This window comes from Dendropsophus ebraccatus, chromosome 1, assembly GCF_027789765.1.
Source record: "Dendropsophus ebraccatus isolate aDenEbr1 chromosome 1, aDenEbr1.pat, whole genome shotgun sequence".
NCBI classification, from domain to species: domain Eukaryota; kingdom Metazoa; phylum Chordata; class Amphibia; order Anura; family Hylidae; genus Dendropsophus; species Dendropsophus ebraccatus.
The window spans coordinates 32,632,320-32,648,284 of NC_091454.1; the positions used below are offsets into that span (position 1 = coordinate 32,632,320).

The 15,965-nt window shown below is 39.2% G+C and overlaps 2 protein-coding genes and 1 pseudogene across 2 annotated transcripts; all 3 read right to left on the minus strand.

The window, feature by feature from the left end:
• Positions 1-442: 442 nt before the first annotated feature.
• On the minus strand, positions 443-2,881 carry LOC138778228 (protocadherin gamma-B1-like). Its single transcript, XM_069956433.1, has one exon. It carries the CDS (start codon positions 2,879-2,881, stop codon positions 443-445), a length of 2,439 nt encoding a protein of 812 aa, XP_069812534.1.
• A 3,278-nt stretch (positions 2,882-6,159) lies between these two features.
• On the minus strand, positions 6,160-10,704 carry LOC138778386 (protocadherin gamma-B2-like). The gene is made up of 2 exons (XM_069956446.1): positions 8,287-10,704; positions 6,160-6,180 (listed from the first exon to the last, which is right to left on the minus strand). Exons 1-2 carry the CDS (start codon positions 10,702-10,704, stop codon positions 6,160-6,162), a joined length of 2,439 nt encoding a protein of 812 aa, XP_069812547.1.
• A 1,539-nt stretch (positions 10,705-12,243) lies between these two features.
• Positions 12,244-14,714, minus strand: LOC138778544 (protocadherin gamma-B1-like; annotated as a pseudogene).
• Positions 14,715-15,965: the final 1,251 nt, after the last annotated feature.

Genomic DNA, 15,965 nt, shown 5'->3' on the forward strand with positions numbered 1-15,965 from the left:
ACAGGGAGAAGAGTTTGTTGGTTACCAACTTGTAGGGGGGACACCAATAACAGCTGTGAAATGACTGACCCGTGATGAGACCAAAGACACCAAACTTTTCTTGTATATCAGCATAGCAACAAACCAATCAGAGCTGAGCTTTCAACTCCCCAGAGCAGAAATTTGCCAAAATTGGCACCAAAAATGTGTCACATTTAAATCTGTAGAGTTTTACAAAACTGAACCCACACAGTTTGTCACACCAGGGGACAAAATGTTCGCGCATCTCTAATAGTCAATTGCATGGAATACAATGCCATCTGGAGTGTGCTAATGTCTAGGGATTACTTATGCATAAAAAAAAGGTTAAAGTGGTTAAGACACCACCCATTATTAAAACTGATCGTAATAACACACTTAATCTTAAAACTTACAAAACATCAAACTGTCTATGTGTAAATCTTCAAAATTGTCTTACCGTTAGTAAATTACATATAGGTAATAAAGAATCTTTTTGAGAATTATTTTCTCTTGTGGAATCCTCAGTGTCGATGAGATTGTCTGTAGGGACGTTCTGCACCGGTTTCAGATAAGCAATTTCATTCTGCTTTGAGTCCAGAGTCACACACACATCATATGAGAATGGGAAAGGTAAACTTGTATCACTGATCTCAGAAGGACATCCCAGGGTGAACTGAGGATACACATTTCGGCTATATGGTCCAAAAGTTGGTGGTGTCCTTGATTTTCTGCATTTGTAAAAAGTTGTAACTATTATTGTAACTATGAAAAAAAGAGAAATCAGAGCTATGCACACTAGTAAGTAGAATGTTAAATTGGATGCAGAATCTGAATTGCTTTGCTTTGGTTTCACTTCTGGGACAACCTGTTGAAAGCTTTCAGCAACAACAAAGCTCAAAGTGACTGTAGATGACAGAGACGGGACTCCATTATCCTTTACTAGAACAACAACTTTTTGTCTTAAAGACTCTATATCTGGTAGATCTCGTCCAATCCTGATTTCTCCAGTATATTGGCCAATAGTGAATAAGGATGGTTCTTGAACTTGTATTAAGTGATAGGAGAGCCAGGCGTTGTGTCCAGAGTCAGCGTCCACTGCTATCACTTTGGTGACTAGATAACCTTTCTCAGCAGAGTGAGGAATAAACTCAAATAATGCTGATCCCTCAGTGTCTGCTGATGGGTAGAGGATCTTAGGAGCATTATCATTCTTATCAATGATACATATCCTCACTGTGACATTACTGCTTAGAGGAGGAGATCCACTGTCTTTAGCCATCACCTGGAACTGAAATTCCCGCAGCTGTTCATAGTCAAGTGATCTCTGGGCATAGAGAACCCCAGTCATTGAGTTTATGGAGACATAGGGTGTAACAGGAATATTATCTACAGTATTACTTAGAACAGAGTAGATAAGTTTAGCATTTTCATCAATATCATAATCTGATGCATGGATACTATGTATTGACATCCCGTGAATATTATTCTCTTGTACATAGACAACATAGTTGTTTTTTTCAAAAATGGGAATATTGTCATTAACATCAGAAATAGTCAATTGAATCGTGTTGTTGGAGGATAATTGAGGAGACCCATTATCCATAGCTCTAATTGTTATGTTATAGAATGGCCTTGTCTCTCTATCAACATAAGTCCTAGTCACTAACTTATAGTAATTGGTGGATGATGATATCAGTTGAAAGGGTAAATCTTCAGAGATTTCACAGATAACCTCACCATTCTGTTCACTGTCTAGGTCATGAACATTTATTAAAGCTATTATAGTATCAGGTGGGCAGTCCTCAGGAATCCTATCCTGTAGTGATGTGATTGTTACTTCAGGGGCATTGTCATTTATATCAATAATGTGGATTAAGATTTTGCAGTGAGTTTCAAGGCCTCCACCATCTTTAGCCTCTATAGTTAGTTCATATCTTTCCCTCAACTCATAGTCTATATTTCCGATTACTGTAATTTTTCCATTTTCTGGATCAATACTAAATACTGAATATATAATTTCAGGAATGTCACGAAAAGAATAAGTTATTTGTGCATTCAAGCCTTCATCTTCATCCACTGCATTCAGCTGGAGAACCAGAAATCCAACAGGAACATTTTCATTTACGCTAACTTCAAATGTATCTTTACTAAATTTTGGGAAATTATCGTTCACATCATGCACCTTAATCTTTATAAAAGCAGTTCCGGTGTTAGGAGGTTGTCCTCCATCCAAGGCTGTTAAAATTAATTCATAAGTACTTTGCCTCTCTCTGTCAATATTTTTTTCCAGAATCAGCTCGGGAAATTTAATTCCATCTTTGGTCGTCTTTATTCCCAATGAGAAATATTCATTGTTGTTGATATTATAGTCCTGTACAGAATTTGTACCAATATCGAGATCGTGTGCATGCCCCAATGCTAGATGTACTCCAGGTAAAGCCGACTCGCTTATAACCACATCAAAAGTATTCTTTGAAAAACTTGGCGAATTATCATTGACATCTTGAATTTCGACTTTAATTGAATATAAATGTAAAGGATTTTCAATCACGGCTTCAAAGCTTATTAAACAGCTTTGTTTTAGATCACAGATTCTTTCTCTATCTATTCTTTCTGCAACATACAAGTCCCCAGATTCTAAATTTACATTAAAATATTGTGCTTTGCCTCTCGAGACAACGTGAAATTTTCTGAATGATAATTCATTTATGGTAAGCCCTAGATCTTTTGCTATATTTCCTACAGTTGATCCCTGTTTCATTTCTTCTGGTATGGAATAATGTAGCTGTGCACAGATGAGGTCAGATATAAAGGAAATAATGAAGAATGATACCTGCCATTTCATTGTCCTTTTGCCTCCATTACCATTCTTCTCATCCATAGCTGATATACAGTATCTCTGGTTTGCTGCTTTGCTTCTCCTAGAAAATCTCGGGTAGGTGATATATAATTGCAAATAACATTCCCAGTTTTCTGCCTTTTTGGTAAAATAATCCAAGATGTTGGAGAATGAGGAAATATTTTTTCTGCCTTGCCCTCCCGATTTCTTCTATTGTATTGTAGTAAAACACAGGAGCTCTGCATTCTGAGCTAGAATTTGCAGGTGGATAGTGGCACTTAGAGTCTACATGAGGAACTGCAGCGATTTCTGGCACTACATGTATTTAGCAATATGGTGTTTTAGAAATCTCTCAGTGTAAGGTACACAGCTAGTCTGTAGATTTTAGCAAAATTAAAAATAACTAGGATACCTTTGGTTGAAATGAATAAAAGAAAGAAAATATATTCAAGTAAAAAATATATTAATTTGTTTTAAGCCATAAAGTATTCAATTCAAATGACAACTAGCAGCAAACTATGACACATAGATTGATAGAGCTAGAGTTAATAAATCTTTGCCTATTGTTCTCAAACACCATCTGACTGCTCTTCTTCACATTTTTGTTTATCATTAGAGATGAGCGAGTAGTGAAATATTCGACTTTCGAGAATTCAAATCGAGTAGGCACCGAGATTCGACTATTCGAACAAATTCTCGATCCCATTATAGTCTATAGCAAGAAAATTCTCAGCACTTGGAAATCCAAATTCGACCACTTGGAGGTCACCAAGTCCCACATGAAACCTCCCTAAACGATGCCAACACCTCCGGAATGACACTGTGACATCAGGGGGAGCATGCCTGGGTGCATTCAACACCCCAAAATCGCAGTATAATGCCACTGTCTGCAGTTGTGAATGAAAAATATTTGCGAATGCTTTACGAACGTTTACAGCAATGTTCACATATTTCCTTCGTATTTCTTGCGCAGCGTTACATACATGATTCCAATGTGCGTCCGTAGAGTGTCATGTGATTCACGCGTATCACGAATTAAGCTGTATGAACGCTAGGCCGCAGCAGAGCAGAGATTGGCACACTGGGTATCACGTGCCTTTTACTGGGCAACTGGCACACTGGGTATCACGTGCCTTTTACTGGGCAACTGGCACACTGGGTATCACGTGCCTTTTACTGGGTAACTGGCACACTGGGTATCACGTGCCTTTTACTGGGTAACTGGCACACTGGGTATCACGTGCCTTTTACTGGGTAACTGGCACACTAGGTATCACGTGCCTTTAACTGGGCAACTGGCACACTGGGTATCACGTGCCTTTTACTGGGCAACTGGCACACTGGGTATCACATGCCTTTTACTGGGTAATTGGCACACTAGGTATCATGTGCCTTTAACTGGGCAACTGGCACACTGGGTATCACTTGCCTTTTACTGGGCAACTGGCACACTGGGTATCACATGCCATTTACTGGGTAACTGGCACACTAGTGGGTATCACGTGCCTTTTACTGGGTAACTGGCACAATACGTATCACGTGCCTTTAACTGGGTAACAGGCACAATAGGTATAATGTTAACGTGCCCTTAGTGGGCTAAACCAGGGACACTATAAGTCAATTGTACACAGGGTACTGGAATAAATACAGCTGATGCTGATGATGCTGCTACTGCTGCTGCGATCTATTTCTTAGCACTTCTCAGTGGATGCAGAGATGAATTTTTCGCTGGATATTAGCCCTGAAAAGGACTTTTGGGTTCAGTAGTAAGCCTGCCTAGCCAAAACGCTATTAAAACCTATCTCTCCCTGCTCGAGGAACTCTGCCTCACTAGGTTGAAAGCGCATCTGCGGTCGAGAGGCGGGAGGCTTGTATTTAAGATTTGAGGTCATGTGGTTCAGCTATCCAATGAGGGTATACGCTGTTTTCACGCTGATTCCGTACTCCCAGGGTCCCTCACGTCCTTCCTGCATGGTGATTGGATTAAAAAAAGTGCCAAGTGCGATGGGAGGGCTTTCAAATGTTTGCCACGTATTCGGCAAACCACTCGTTTGTATTCGAATCTTTCGAATACCGCAATATTCGATCAAATACCTACTCGATCGAATCGTATTTGCTCATCCCTATTTATCATCCAAATTGTTCTTTCAGCTAAAGTTCCTACACATTACAAAAAAAGTCTGTGGAATCGACATAGTATCTGATTAATGTCTTCCATGCAGATTAGAGTCAGCCTCTCCTGCTGAAATTGGTGAGTTTTTGAGTAGGTCACTGAACAACACAAGACTGGTGGAGCCCTGACATTGGCACCCACCCTGCTGTCCCTGCCTACTTGCCTTAACTACCCTAGGCAGCATTGGACCACTGGGTGGCAGTCTAAATTAAATAAGTGAACACGGAACAAGACAAACAGACAAATAACACAATAGATCAGGGTCAAAACACACATCAGCAAGGCAGTAAAAAATTGTGTACAGAATCAAAGTCAGAAGTCAAAGCCAGAAGGTCAAAATGCCAGGAAATAAATGCAGGAACAAATACTAGGTCAAAAGGGAACGCTCTATCGCAGGCAAGGAATGAACACAAGTGCAGGATACTTATAGGACCAGAATTCCCGGCCCAGATCATGTCAAGCAGCTGACTGGTGGTATCAGCCGTCTGTCATCCTGATTACAACACCTAATGCAGATCGGTCGGGGTTGGAGAGGCCCCGGTTGCAGCTACATCAGAAGGAAGCCCAGCAGCGCCCCTAGTAAGCAGCTGGGCCGGTCGCCATGGATGCCATTGATGCGCTCCCTGCACCCGGCCAGGCCGGGTGTCAGGGATGCCGTCGGCAGAGGGCCGATCGCATGCTCCGCCAGCAGTGGGGGCCTGGCGTGCGGATAACTTTCTAAAAGTCTCCTTTTCCTACTTAAAACACAGGTACAAATGGCTGAGTCAGGTATGGGAGATTTAGGAGGAATAGCTCTCATAAGAGTGAGGGATCAGCTTTCAGCTATTGAAGGTGTATGAGTACATTAACTTGCAAAATTTGTTTTAACACTCTTTTCTGGGGGCATATACTGTATTATGCATTTTCTCTCAAGAACTGCACGTTACCTAATGGAAAAGGTACATTGTTAGTGCACACACTATCTGCTCTCAATTCAGTTGTGTCAATCCTTACCTTTCCTTCAAATATCAGCACCATACACACCCTCAGACTACAAAAAAACTAATCACAGAATGCTGCTCTTCATTTGCACTTATGTGCAAATCATAAATGGGGAACTGAACGTATTAAAAACTTTACAGCAGTCACTATCTTTACACTACAGTCACTATTCTGTAGATTCAATTACCTAGAAACAGAAGGAGTTAAACAGTGTGGGCAACAGAAGTTTTAATATAATTAAAAGCACAAATAATTTTTGACTCACCCTCTTACATATTTTGACATCATATTGCAATAAAATTATTTTATTCTAATCTAGTTTGTGACACAAATATTGGGGGTATGTTAATTCCCTAGGAAAAGTAATGCAGGACAAATCTGTACATAGCTGCCCATGCAGGTAGGTGTAGGTAGACAACCCTTTGGAATAAAAAATTTAAATCATAGGTCATGTAAACAATGAAAACACATATTTGTGATGCATAGATCCAAATAAGACCATGAAAAGCTAAAGAGCACCTGCCCCAGAAAAGACCTATAAATAAAAAATACCATGAAGTACACCTCCAGAAAAAGAGGCTCAGATAAGCCATGGAGCAGGAGCCCCCTGTTTGTGCCCCACGTAAGTTTCGCTGCAATGCAGCTTCTTCTGGGGTCCCTGGGATTATCAGTACTTAGGCTGCATTCCCACGTTCCGTGATCCTGACGGATCACGGACGTGGAATGCATATACCGGAGTCCCCCCGCGCCCGGACAGCATCTGTAATTAGATGCTGGGAGCAGGGGAGACTGTATTCATAAGCGCCGTGCTGTAGTAACAGCACCTCGCGGCTGATTCATTACAGCGCGGCGCTTATGAATACAGTCTTCCCCCGCTCCCAGCATCTAATTACAGATGCTGTCCGGGCGCAGGGGGACTCCGGTACATGCATTCCACATCCGTGATCCGTTAGGATCACGGAACGTGGGAATGCAGCCTTAGTCTTTCAGGAAAATTTGTATCCACATATAATTAATTTAAAAATAAAAAAAAAATTGTTTCACACAATGAAGACCATAGGTCACCAAAGACATTATAATACATATTTCTCCTGTACAAAAAGTGACAAAATCAAATTATCACACGATTATCTCTATTTTTAAGCACATATATACATACTCTAATCAGATATATCCATCTTAGAAACTTCAAAATGGAGTGAAGACACAGTATATAACCACAGAATAACTAATTTATTTGAGTAGTTGATACATGGATAGGGAAACTTCAGCTCACAAGCTGTTGCAAAACTACAATTCCCATCATTCGCACCCTTTATTGCTACTTAACTTAAGAATCCTTACTGTTAAAGTCAAGACCTAATTTTGGAAGGACTGTGTATTGGGGTGTCCTGATACAATTATTATCCGTCTAAAATCAGCTGTCAAATGTAAGTTGGCATATACTGTAAGCCTCCACCAGATGTATATGGCAGCAAAACAAAACAGCCAGGTGACACAAATCTGGAAACCTGACACATCTCTCCACTGAAATCATTGGGAAGCCACCATAAACCTTATTTTGTTGGCGATCCCACCTACAGCAGCCGGTTAGTATGAGGTATATGGGCATAAGTCTATAAAGCCAGGTATGCTTTTTATAGTTACCCTCAGCTCTGAGGAATTCCAAAGTTGGGGACCCTTTCCCCCTACTAAATGTCCAGATGCCTATTACTAACTTTCAAAATTAGGCCATGTTCACACAACGTAAGTTAAGTATTAATCACGGCCGTTGTTGCCGATTTGCAACACGGCCATGATTAAATTTAAACTTACATTGTGCTGCAGCTAGAGGGAATCCCGGATGGAGTGTATACACATAGTATACGCTCCAGCCGGGATCGCTAGTGGTCACGCAAAAAACTGACATGTTCATTTTCTGCATCTGTTATTTATTGAATAGCGGACGCAGAGAACCTGTTAGTTCACACAATGAAGCTTGTGTGCAGGGGGAATTCGAAAGCATCCGAAATCATTAGTAGAGAAGATCATCCGGATTGTACTGCAGTGCCAGCTGGGATGATCTTCAGTAACACTGACCGTTTTCTGATCTGACCGAGTCACTGAACGGCCGGTGTTATACAAAGTGTGAACATGGCCTTATACATTATTGTTTTAGAACGGCAGTTATTGAATAATTGCATTCAAATATTCTCTCTATCCTGATATTTTACTGCCATTTTTTCCCTTATTTTTTTACATTTCGTATAGCCACCATATTCATGCCTACTGTATATTCAGCTATATGACTTACCGGTGCTACAGTGTTTTCTGGCAACCTCTCTGGTTGATTATTTGCTAGAGCAGAGTCATCAGTGTCTATGAGATTGTCTGTAGGGACGTTCTGCACCGGTTTCAGATAAGCAATTTCATTCTGCTTTGAGTCCAAAGTCACACACACATCATATGAGAATGGGAAAGGTAAACTTGTATCACTGATCTCAGAAGGACATCCCAGGGTGAACTGAGGATACACATTTCTACTAAAAGCATCGAAGGATGTTGAACTAGGAGATTTTCTGCATTTAAAAATAATTGTGATCAACACTGTCACAATAAATAATAGAGAGATCAGGCCTATAGCTATAACAAGGTAGAATGTGGTATTAGAAGCAGTTGCTGAGTTATTGGGTTGGCGTCTGATCTCTGGCACAACTTGCTGAAAGTTTTCTGCCACAACCAAATTCAGAGTAACTGTAGATGAGAGAGATGGGAGTCCATTATCCTTCACCAGGACCACAATCTTTTGCCTCAGAGTTTCTATATCAGGAAGATCTCGTCCAATCCTGATTTCACCATTATATTGTCCAATTGTTAATAGAGACGGATCAGGAACCTGTAGTAAGTGATAGGAGAGCCAGGCGTTGTGTCCAGAGTCAGCGTCCACTGCTATCACTTTGGTGACTAGATAACCCTTCTCAGCGGAGTGAGGAATAAACTCAAATAATGCTGATCCCTCAGTGTCTGCTGATGGGTAGAGGATCTTAGGAGCATTATCATTCTTATCAATGATACATATCCTCACTGTGACATTACTGCTTAGAGGAGGAGATCCACTGTCTTTAGCCATCACCTGGAACTGAAATTCCCGCAACTGTTCATAGTCAAATGATCTCTGGGCATAGAGAACCCCTGTCACTGAGTTTATAGAGACATAAGATGACACTGGGATATCATCTATAGTATTACTTAAAACAGAATACATAATTCTAGAATTTTCATTAATATCACAATCTGATGCATGAATACCATGTATTGAAGTCCCTTGCAGGTTGTTTTCTTGTATATAGACAACATAATTTTTTATTGCGAAGACGGGTGGATTGTCATTCACATCAGAAATATTCAACTGAACAGTTTTATTAGCAGAAAGCTGAGGAGATCCATTATCCGTAGCTATAATAGTTATATTATACTGAGAAACTTTCTCTCGATCAACAGAAGTTGTAGTTACCAATTTATAATAATTTCCTGAGGTTGATATTAGTTGAAATGGTAAGTTTTCAGAAAGTTCACAAGTAACCTCTCCGTTCTCCTTGCTATCTAAGTCATGGACATTTATAAGTGTTATAATTGTACCTGGTGGAGAATCCTCTGGGATTGTTGTTAATAGAGATGTCACTGTTATTCGTGGTGCATTATCATTGATATCAATTACATCAATATAGATCTTGCAGTGAGCAGCAAGGTTACCGCCATCTTTAGCCTCCACAGTTAACTCATAGCTATCTGAGACCTCATAGTCTATATCTGAAATCACAGTGATACTTCCATTTACTGGATCTATTCTAAAGGTAGAGTAGGTACTTTCTGGAGTGTCTCGAAAGAAGTATGTTATTTGTGCATTTGCACCTTCATCTTCATCCTCAGCAGTTAACTGGAGAACCAGAAAACCAATGGGAACATTTTCACTAATACTTGTTTCATATATGTCTTTGCTAAATTTTGGAAAGTTATCATTCACATCTTGAATGATGATCTTTATAAGGGCAGTCCCAGTTTTAGGAGGGGTCCCCCCATCCGAAGCAGATAGAATTAAATTCAACATACTTTGTTCTTCTCTATCTATAGTTTTCACTAAAATCAGTTCAGGGTGTTTAATTCCATCTTTGGTTGTTTTTATTCCCAGTGTGAAGTATTCATTATCATTTATTTTATAGTCTTGTATAGAATTTATTCCAATATCGGGGTCCTGTGCTAGTCCCAAAGGCAGACGTACTCCAGATAATGCCAACTCACTAATTGCAGTATTAAAAACATTTTCAGAGAAACTCGGTGGATTATCATTAATATCCTCAATATCCACTTTAATTGTATATAAATGTAAAGGATTTTCTATCACAGCTTCAAAGCTAATGAGACAGTTCTGTTTTGTCCCACAGATAACCTCTCTGTCTATCCTTTCCGCAACATACAATTCTCCATTTTCTATGTTAATACTAAAGTACTGATTGATTCCTCTAGAAAATATATGGAACTTCCTTAATTGTAACTCCTTTATTTTTAATCCTAGATCCTTTGCTATGTTTCCTACTATGGATCCCTGCTTCAGTTCCTCAGGTATTGAGTAGTGAAGCTGAGCAATGGTATGTCCAGATATAAGGGAAAGAAGAAAAAATGCTACTTGCCATTTCATTGTGCTTTTTCCTGAATCTTGGATCTTCTTATCCATTTGAAAAGTTATGATTCTGATTGATAATATATTTTATTGTATCCACAAAAGAAAAAAAAAATCCAATATTGTATTAGCAGAATAAACCCAGCTCCAGGAGAATGGCTACAGATCCTTCATTGTGGCTTGTCTTGCAGGTTTTTGCTATGAAACTGTAGCAGGTATTGAGAGACCTTAGAATTCATTTCCAATACACAGTCAGACAGTGGCACTTAGAGTCTACTTATGGAACTGCAACAACACTGGTTCATGGTGTTATTTCATAGCTGTAAATTGTATTGAAAATAATGTTTCAATATATGTTTGTACATCTCTATGATACTTACCAGACTATTTTTGATAGCGGTATATGTTACTAATCTAATAAAATTACAACAATTTATATTCTGTTGTTTAGATCTGTCTGGCTGACAACAATACATTACATAATTGAAGATGGCAGCAAATATTATTTTGTTCTACTTTGCCTCCATTGCAGGGTAAATTAAACATTGCTCAAAGCCCATTGAATCAATACAATGTGTGTGTGATGCATTTACATGGCAGGTTCTCCAGGGTGAGAAGTTCTCTGGATGATGTTCGCCATTAACCACTTAAATGCTGCGATCTATAGCAATCACAGAGTTTAAGTGTATCAATGAAAGAAGCTGCTCCTGTCAAGGACCTATCGGGGGTTCTGATTACTCTCCCTGATGGTCTCTTACCTACTTCCATGCTGTCTAATGAGCAGAATAAATAACTAAACATATTTGGTATCGCACATAGCATGCAGAATTGTACAAACTATTCCCCGTGGTGAACATTGTAAATGAAAAAAAATAAAATAAAACTAGTTTGCTGATTTATTGGGTCACGTTATATATCAGAAAAAATAAAAAAAATAAACAATTCCCATATTCCCAAACAGGTGGAAGAATAAAAGTTTGATTGTTCTTCTAAGGTGAGGCAGGTAAAATGTAGAGCAATGCTTTAGAGTTACCTGGACATCGTGCGAGAATGAAACTCCGCAAGACAAATAACCTACTAATAAAATGTTTTTAGTTTGGTGTTGTGTCAACAGCTCCCATCCCTCACAAAACGACGCATACACCACTTCCTCGGGAGGCTTTGCTTTAGCCTACCTATCATTAGAAAAAAAAAACCTTTGGCATGTTACAGAAACATGCCAAAGGTTTTGTTTGGTCTGGGTGTGTTTACACTGCGACCAATCAGGAGAACGCCTTATTTCCCGGGAAGGAATGAATTGTCCAGCTGTGCAGTTGTCTCCCTGCTGGTTCTCCTGATCTGCTGCAGTCTGAACACTTGGACCCTGGTGGCCCAAAACTTTTTATATGTCTCTGTGATGTGTCAAAATTTTTTTGTTTTCTATCTTTCTAATGATAGGTACTCTTTAATATTGTCCCTGAGCTCCACCCCTCATCACCTCTGATCAGTTCATACAGCCTTCATTACCATCTTACTGTCGAACACCACAAACATACACAAGATATACAAAGATACAGGCAATTATGTGTTATTATAATGATTTACCTTTTCTAGTTACAGTTTTCTTACCTGGTCAGTGCTAAAGTCAGGCAATCTGCCTGGTAGTTGATCATTTACTACGACTGAATCCTCAGTATCTATGAGATTTTCTGTGGGGACGTTCTGCACCGGTTTCAGATAAGCAATTTCATTCTGCTTTGAGTCCAGAGTCACACACACATCATATGACAATGGGAAAGGTAAACTTGTATCACTGATCTCAGAAGGACATCCCAGGGTGAACTGAGGATACACGTTGCCGCTATAACTTCCAAAAGTTGTTGGTACAGCTGATTTTCTGCATTTAGATATCAGTATGAGCATCACAGTAACAATGAATATAAAGGAGATGATAGCAATAGCAACTACTAGGTAAAAACTTATATTAGATGAAGAATCTGAATTACTTGGTTGACGTTTTATTTCTGGGACAACCTGCTGAAAGTTTTCTGCAACTATGAAGCTCAGAGTAACTGTAGACGATAAGTTTGGGAACCCATTATCTCTTGCAAGGACCACAATCCTTTGCCTTAAAGATTCCACATCTGGAAGATCTCTCGCGAGTCTGATTTCTCCAGTATATTTGCCAATGGTGAATAGTGATGGATCAGGAACCTGTAGTAAGTGATAGGAGAGCCAGGCGTTGTGTCCAGAGTCAGCGTCCACTGCTATCACTTTGGTGACTAGATAACCTTTCTCAGCAGAGTGAGGAATAAACTCAAATAATGCTGATCCCTCAGTGTCTGCTGATGGGTAGAGGATCTTAGGAGCATTATCATTCTTATCAATGATACATATCCTCACTGTGACATTACTGCTTAGAGGAGGAGATCCACTGTCTTTAGCCATCACCTGGAACTGTAATTCCCGCAACTGTTCATAGTCAAATGATCTCTGGGCATAGAGAACCCCAGACATTGAATTTATGGAGACATAAGAAGATACTGGGATGTCATCTATGTTGCTACTAATAACAGAATAAATTATTTTGGCATTTTCATTGATATCATAATCTGAAGCATGGATTCTCTGAATTGAAGTCCCCTGAGGATTGTTTTCTTGTACATAGACAATATAATTTATCTCCTTAAAGACAGGTGGATTATCATTTACATCAGAAATGTTCAGGTAAACAGTTTTACTTGTGGATAGCTGAGGCGTTCCATTATCCATAGCTGTAATGGTTATATTATAGGAAGACATTCTCTCTCTATCAAGACTAGTTGTAGATACCAGTTTATAATAATGAGACGAGGATGATATCAACTGAAAAGGGATATTGTCAGAGATTTCACAGACAACCTCTCCATTCTGTCCACTGTCTAAATCGAGAACGTTTATTAATGCAATGACTGTAGATGGTGAAGAATCCTCAGGAATCGTGGCTGAGAAAGACGTAATAGTGATCTCAGGAGCATTGTCATTCTCATCAATGATATCAATTATTATTTTGCAATGATCTGCAAGACCTCCACTATCTTTGGCTTCTACAGTTAACTCATATCTATCTGTAGCCTCATAGTCAATATCGCCTATTACTTTTATAGTTCCATTTACTGAATCTAAATGAAAAGTTGAATATAGAGTTTTGGGAACATCTTGAAATTAGTAACTTATTTGGGCATTTAAACCTTCATCTTCATCCTCCGCATTCAGTTGCAGAACTAGAAAACCAAAAGGAGCATTTTCGCTTAAACTTATTTTATATATGTCCTTTTTAAATTTAGGAAAATTGTCATTGACATCTAGAACAATGATTTTTATGACAGTAGTGCCAGTTTTAGGAGGTTTCCCTCCATCCAGGGCAGTTAAAATGAGTTCATAAACATCTTCTCTTTCCCTGTCCAGTGGCTTTTCTAGAATAAGTTCTGGAGATTTAATTCCTTCATTGTTCACTTTTATTCCCAAAGAGAAGTATTCATTCTGATTAATTTGATAGTCTTTCACAGAGTTAGTATCTAGATCAGGATCTTGTGCATGAAGGAGGTTTAGATGCACCCCAGGTAATGCAGATTCACTTATCCCAATGTCAAAATAGGTTTTGGAAAAACTTGGCGCATTGTCATTTACATCCTGTATTTCCACCTTAACCGTATATAAATGTAAAGGATTTTCAATCACAGATTCAAAGTTTAATATACAGGTTTGCTTCGCTCCACATATTTCTTCTCTGTCTATCCTTTCTGCAACATACAAATCTCCATTTTCTAAATTCACACTGAAATATTGCATTTTGCCACGTGAGACAATATGGAATTTCCTCAATGACAATTCCTTTACATTGAGTGATCCTTTGCTATATTTCCTATTATAGTACCTTGCTTCAGTTCTTCAACTATTGAGTAATAAAGCTGAGCAGAGATGTGATGAAAGGTAAAGGAAATAAGAAGAAATACTACCTGCCATTCCATCTTCCTCATATTGCCCGGAATAATTCTTATATCCATTTGAGAGTTCATCTGTAGCTTCTTAGAAATCAGCCACATTGTATACAAAGAATAAATTAATTCTAGATATCCTATATTGTTGTATAATCCAAGCTGTAAACAAAGAAATAAATCTGGACTTGTGTCTTGTCTTCCAGATATATGTTATGACTTTGTAGAAGGAATCCTGTCCTTTACAGCTGAAGTTTCAATACATGGTCAAAGAGCAGCACTTAGAGTCTGCACAGGGAATTGCAGCATCAATGGGAAATATTTCAGTTAACATTTATTTCAATAGCAAAAAGAAACATTTACATTAATCTATTCATTTGATAATAAGAAGTTTTACCTATTAGATTGTATTACATTACAGACAAAGAGAAAGTTTTTTAACCATCCATATGTGTTGAATGTAAATGGATTGAATACATTTAAAATAATTTAAAAGATTAAGAAGTGAAAAAGATTACGCCAATATAAGCAGTTTTATACTGAAATCCTTAATGGAATATGTTCTACAAGGATCACTATATTAAGATAACATATTTAATACCAGACTGTGATTTTGCAGATTTAACTAGAGATGAGCGAACCGGGTTCGGGTTTCAGTCTATCTGAACCCGAACAATCTGCATTTGATTAGCAGTGGCTGCTGAACTTGGATAAAGCTCTGAGTGTTAGGACTCGGACCATGCCTCTGGCCCGTCGTCCATAGCAGCCAGACTGCTTCTCAGGTTTTGCTCTGCTCTGCTATTCCATGTGGTAGCAGAGCCCAGTGTTTCACTCTCTGGCTGATCAGCATAGGTGTTTTGAGTGTTCACTGATTATTGACTGACAGCTGACTTACCAGTTAGCTGTCTGTATCTGGGCAGGACCTGGAGCCTCAGCCCCAATCATGTCAGGGGCTGGGACTACAGGGTGCATAAGTATCCTCACTTGTCTCATGTTCCTTGCCTGAGATAGAGCCTATTTCATAGTGTTCCTTGATCTAGCTGTTTTCCCTGCATTGTATTTTTGGTTACCAGAGCTTTGGCTTTTGGACTTGACTATACTCCTGGATTACGTTTTGTACTGCGCAGCCCTCCTGTTGCTGACTTGGACCTCTGACCTTTCTGTATTGTGTTGCGTTTGTCCTGTCTGTTGTTTTGTGTTCACACTATATAGGGTAGGGACCACCGACAAGTTGTCCACTGTCGCTAGGACTGCTGTGGCAAGTAGGCAGATGCAGCAGGGTGGGTGCCAGTGTTAGGGCTGCACCTGTCCTTTGTCTTGCTGGTCCTATATATCCTGACACTGAGGTTGTCTGGAAAA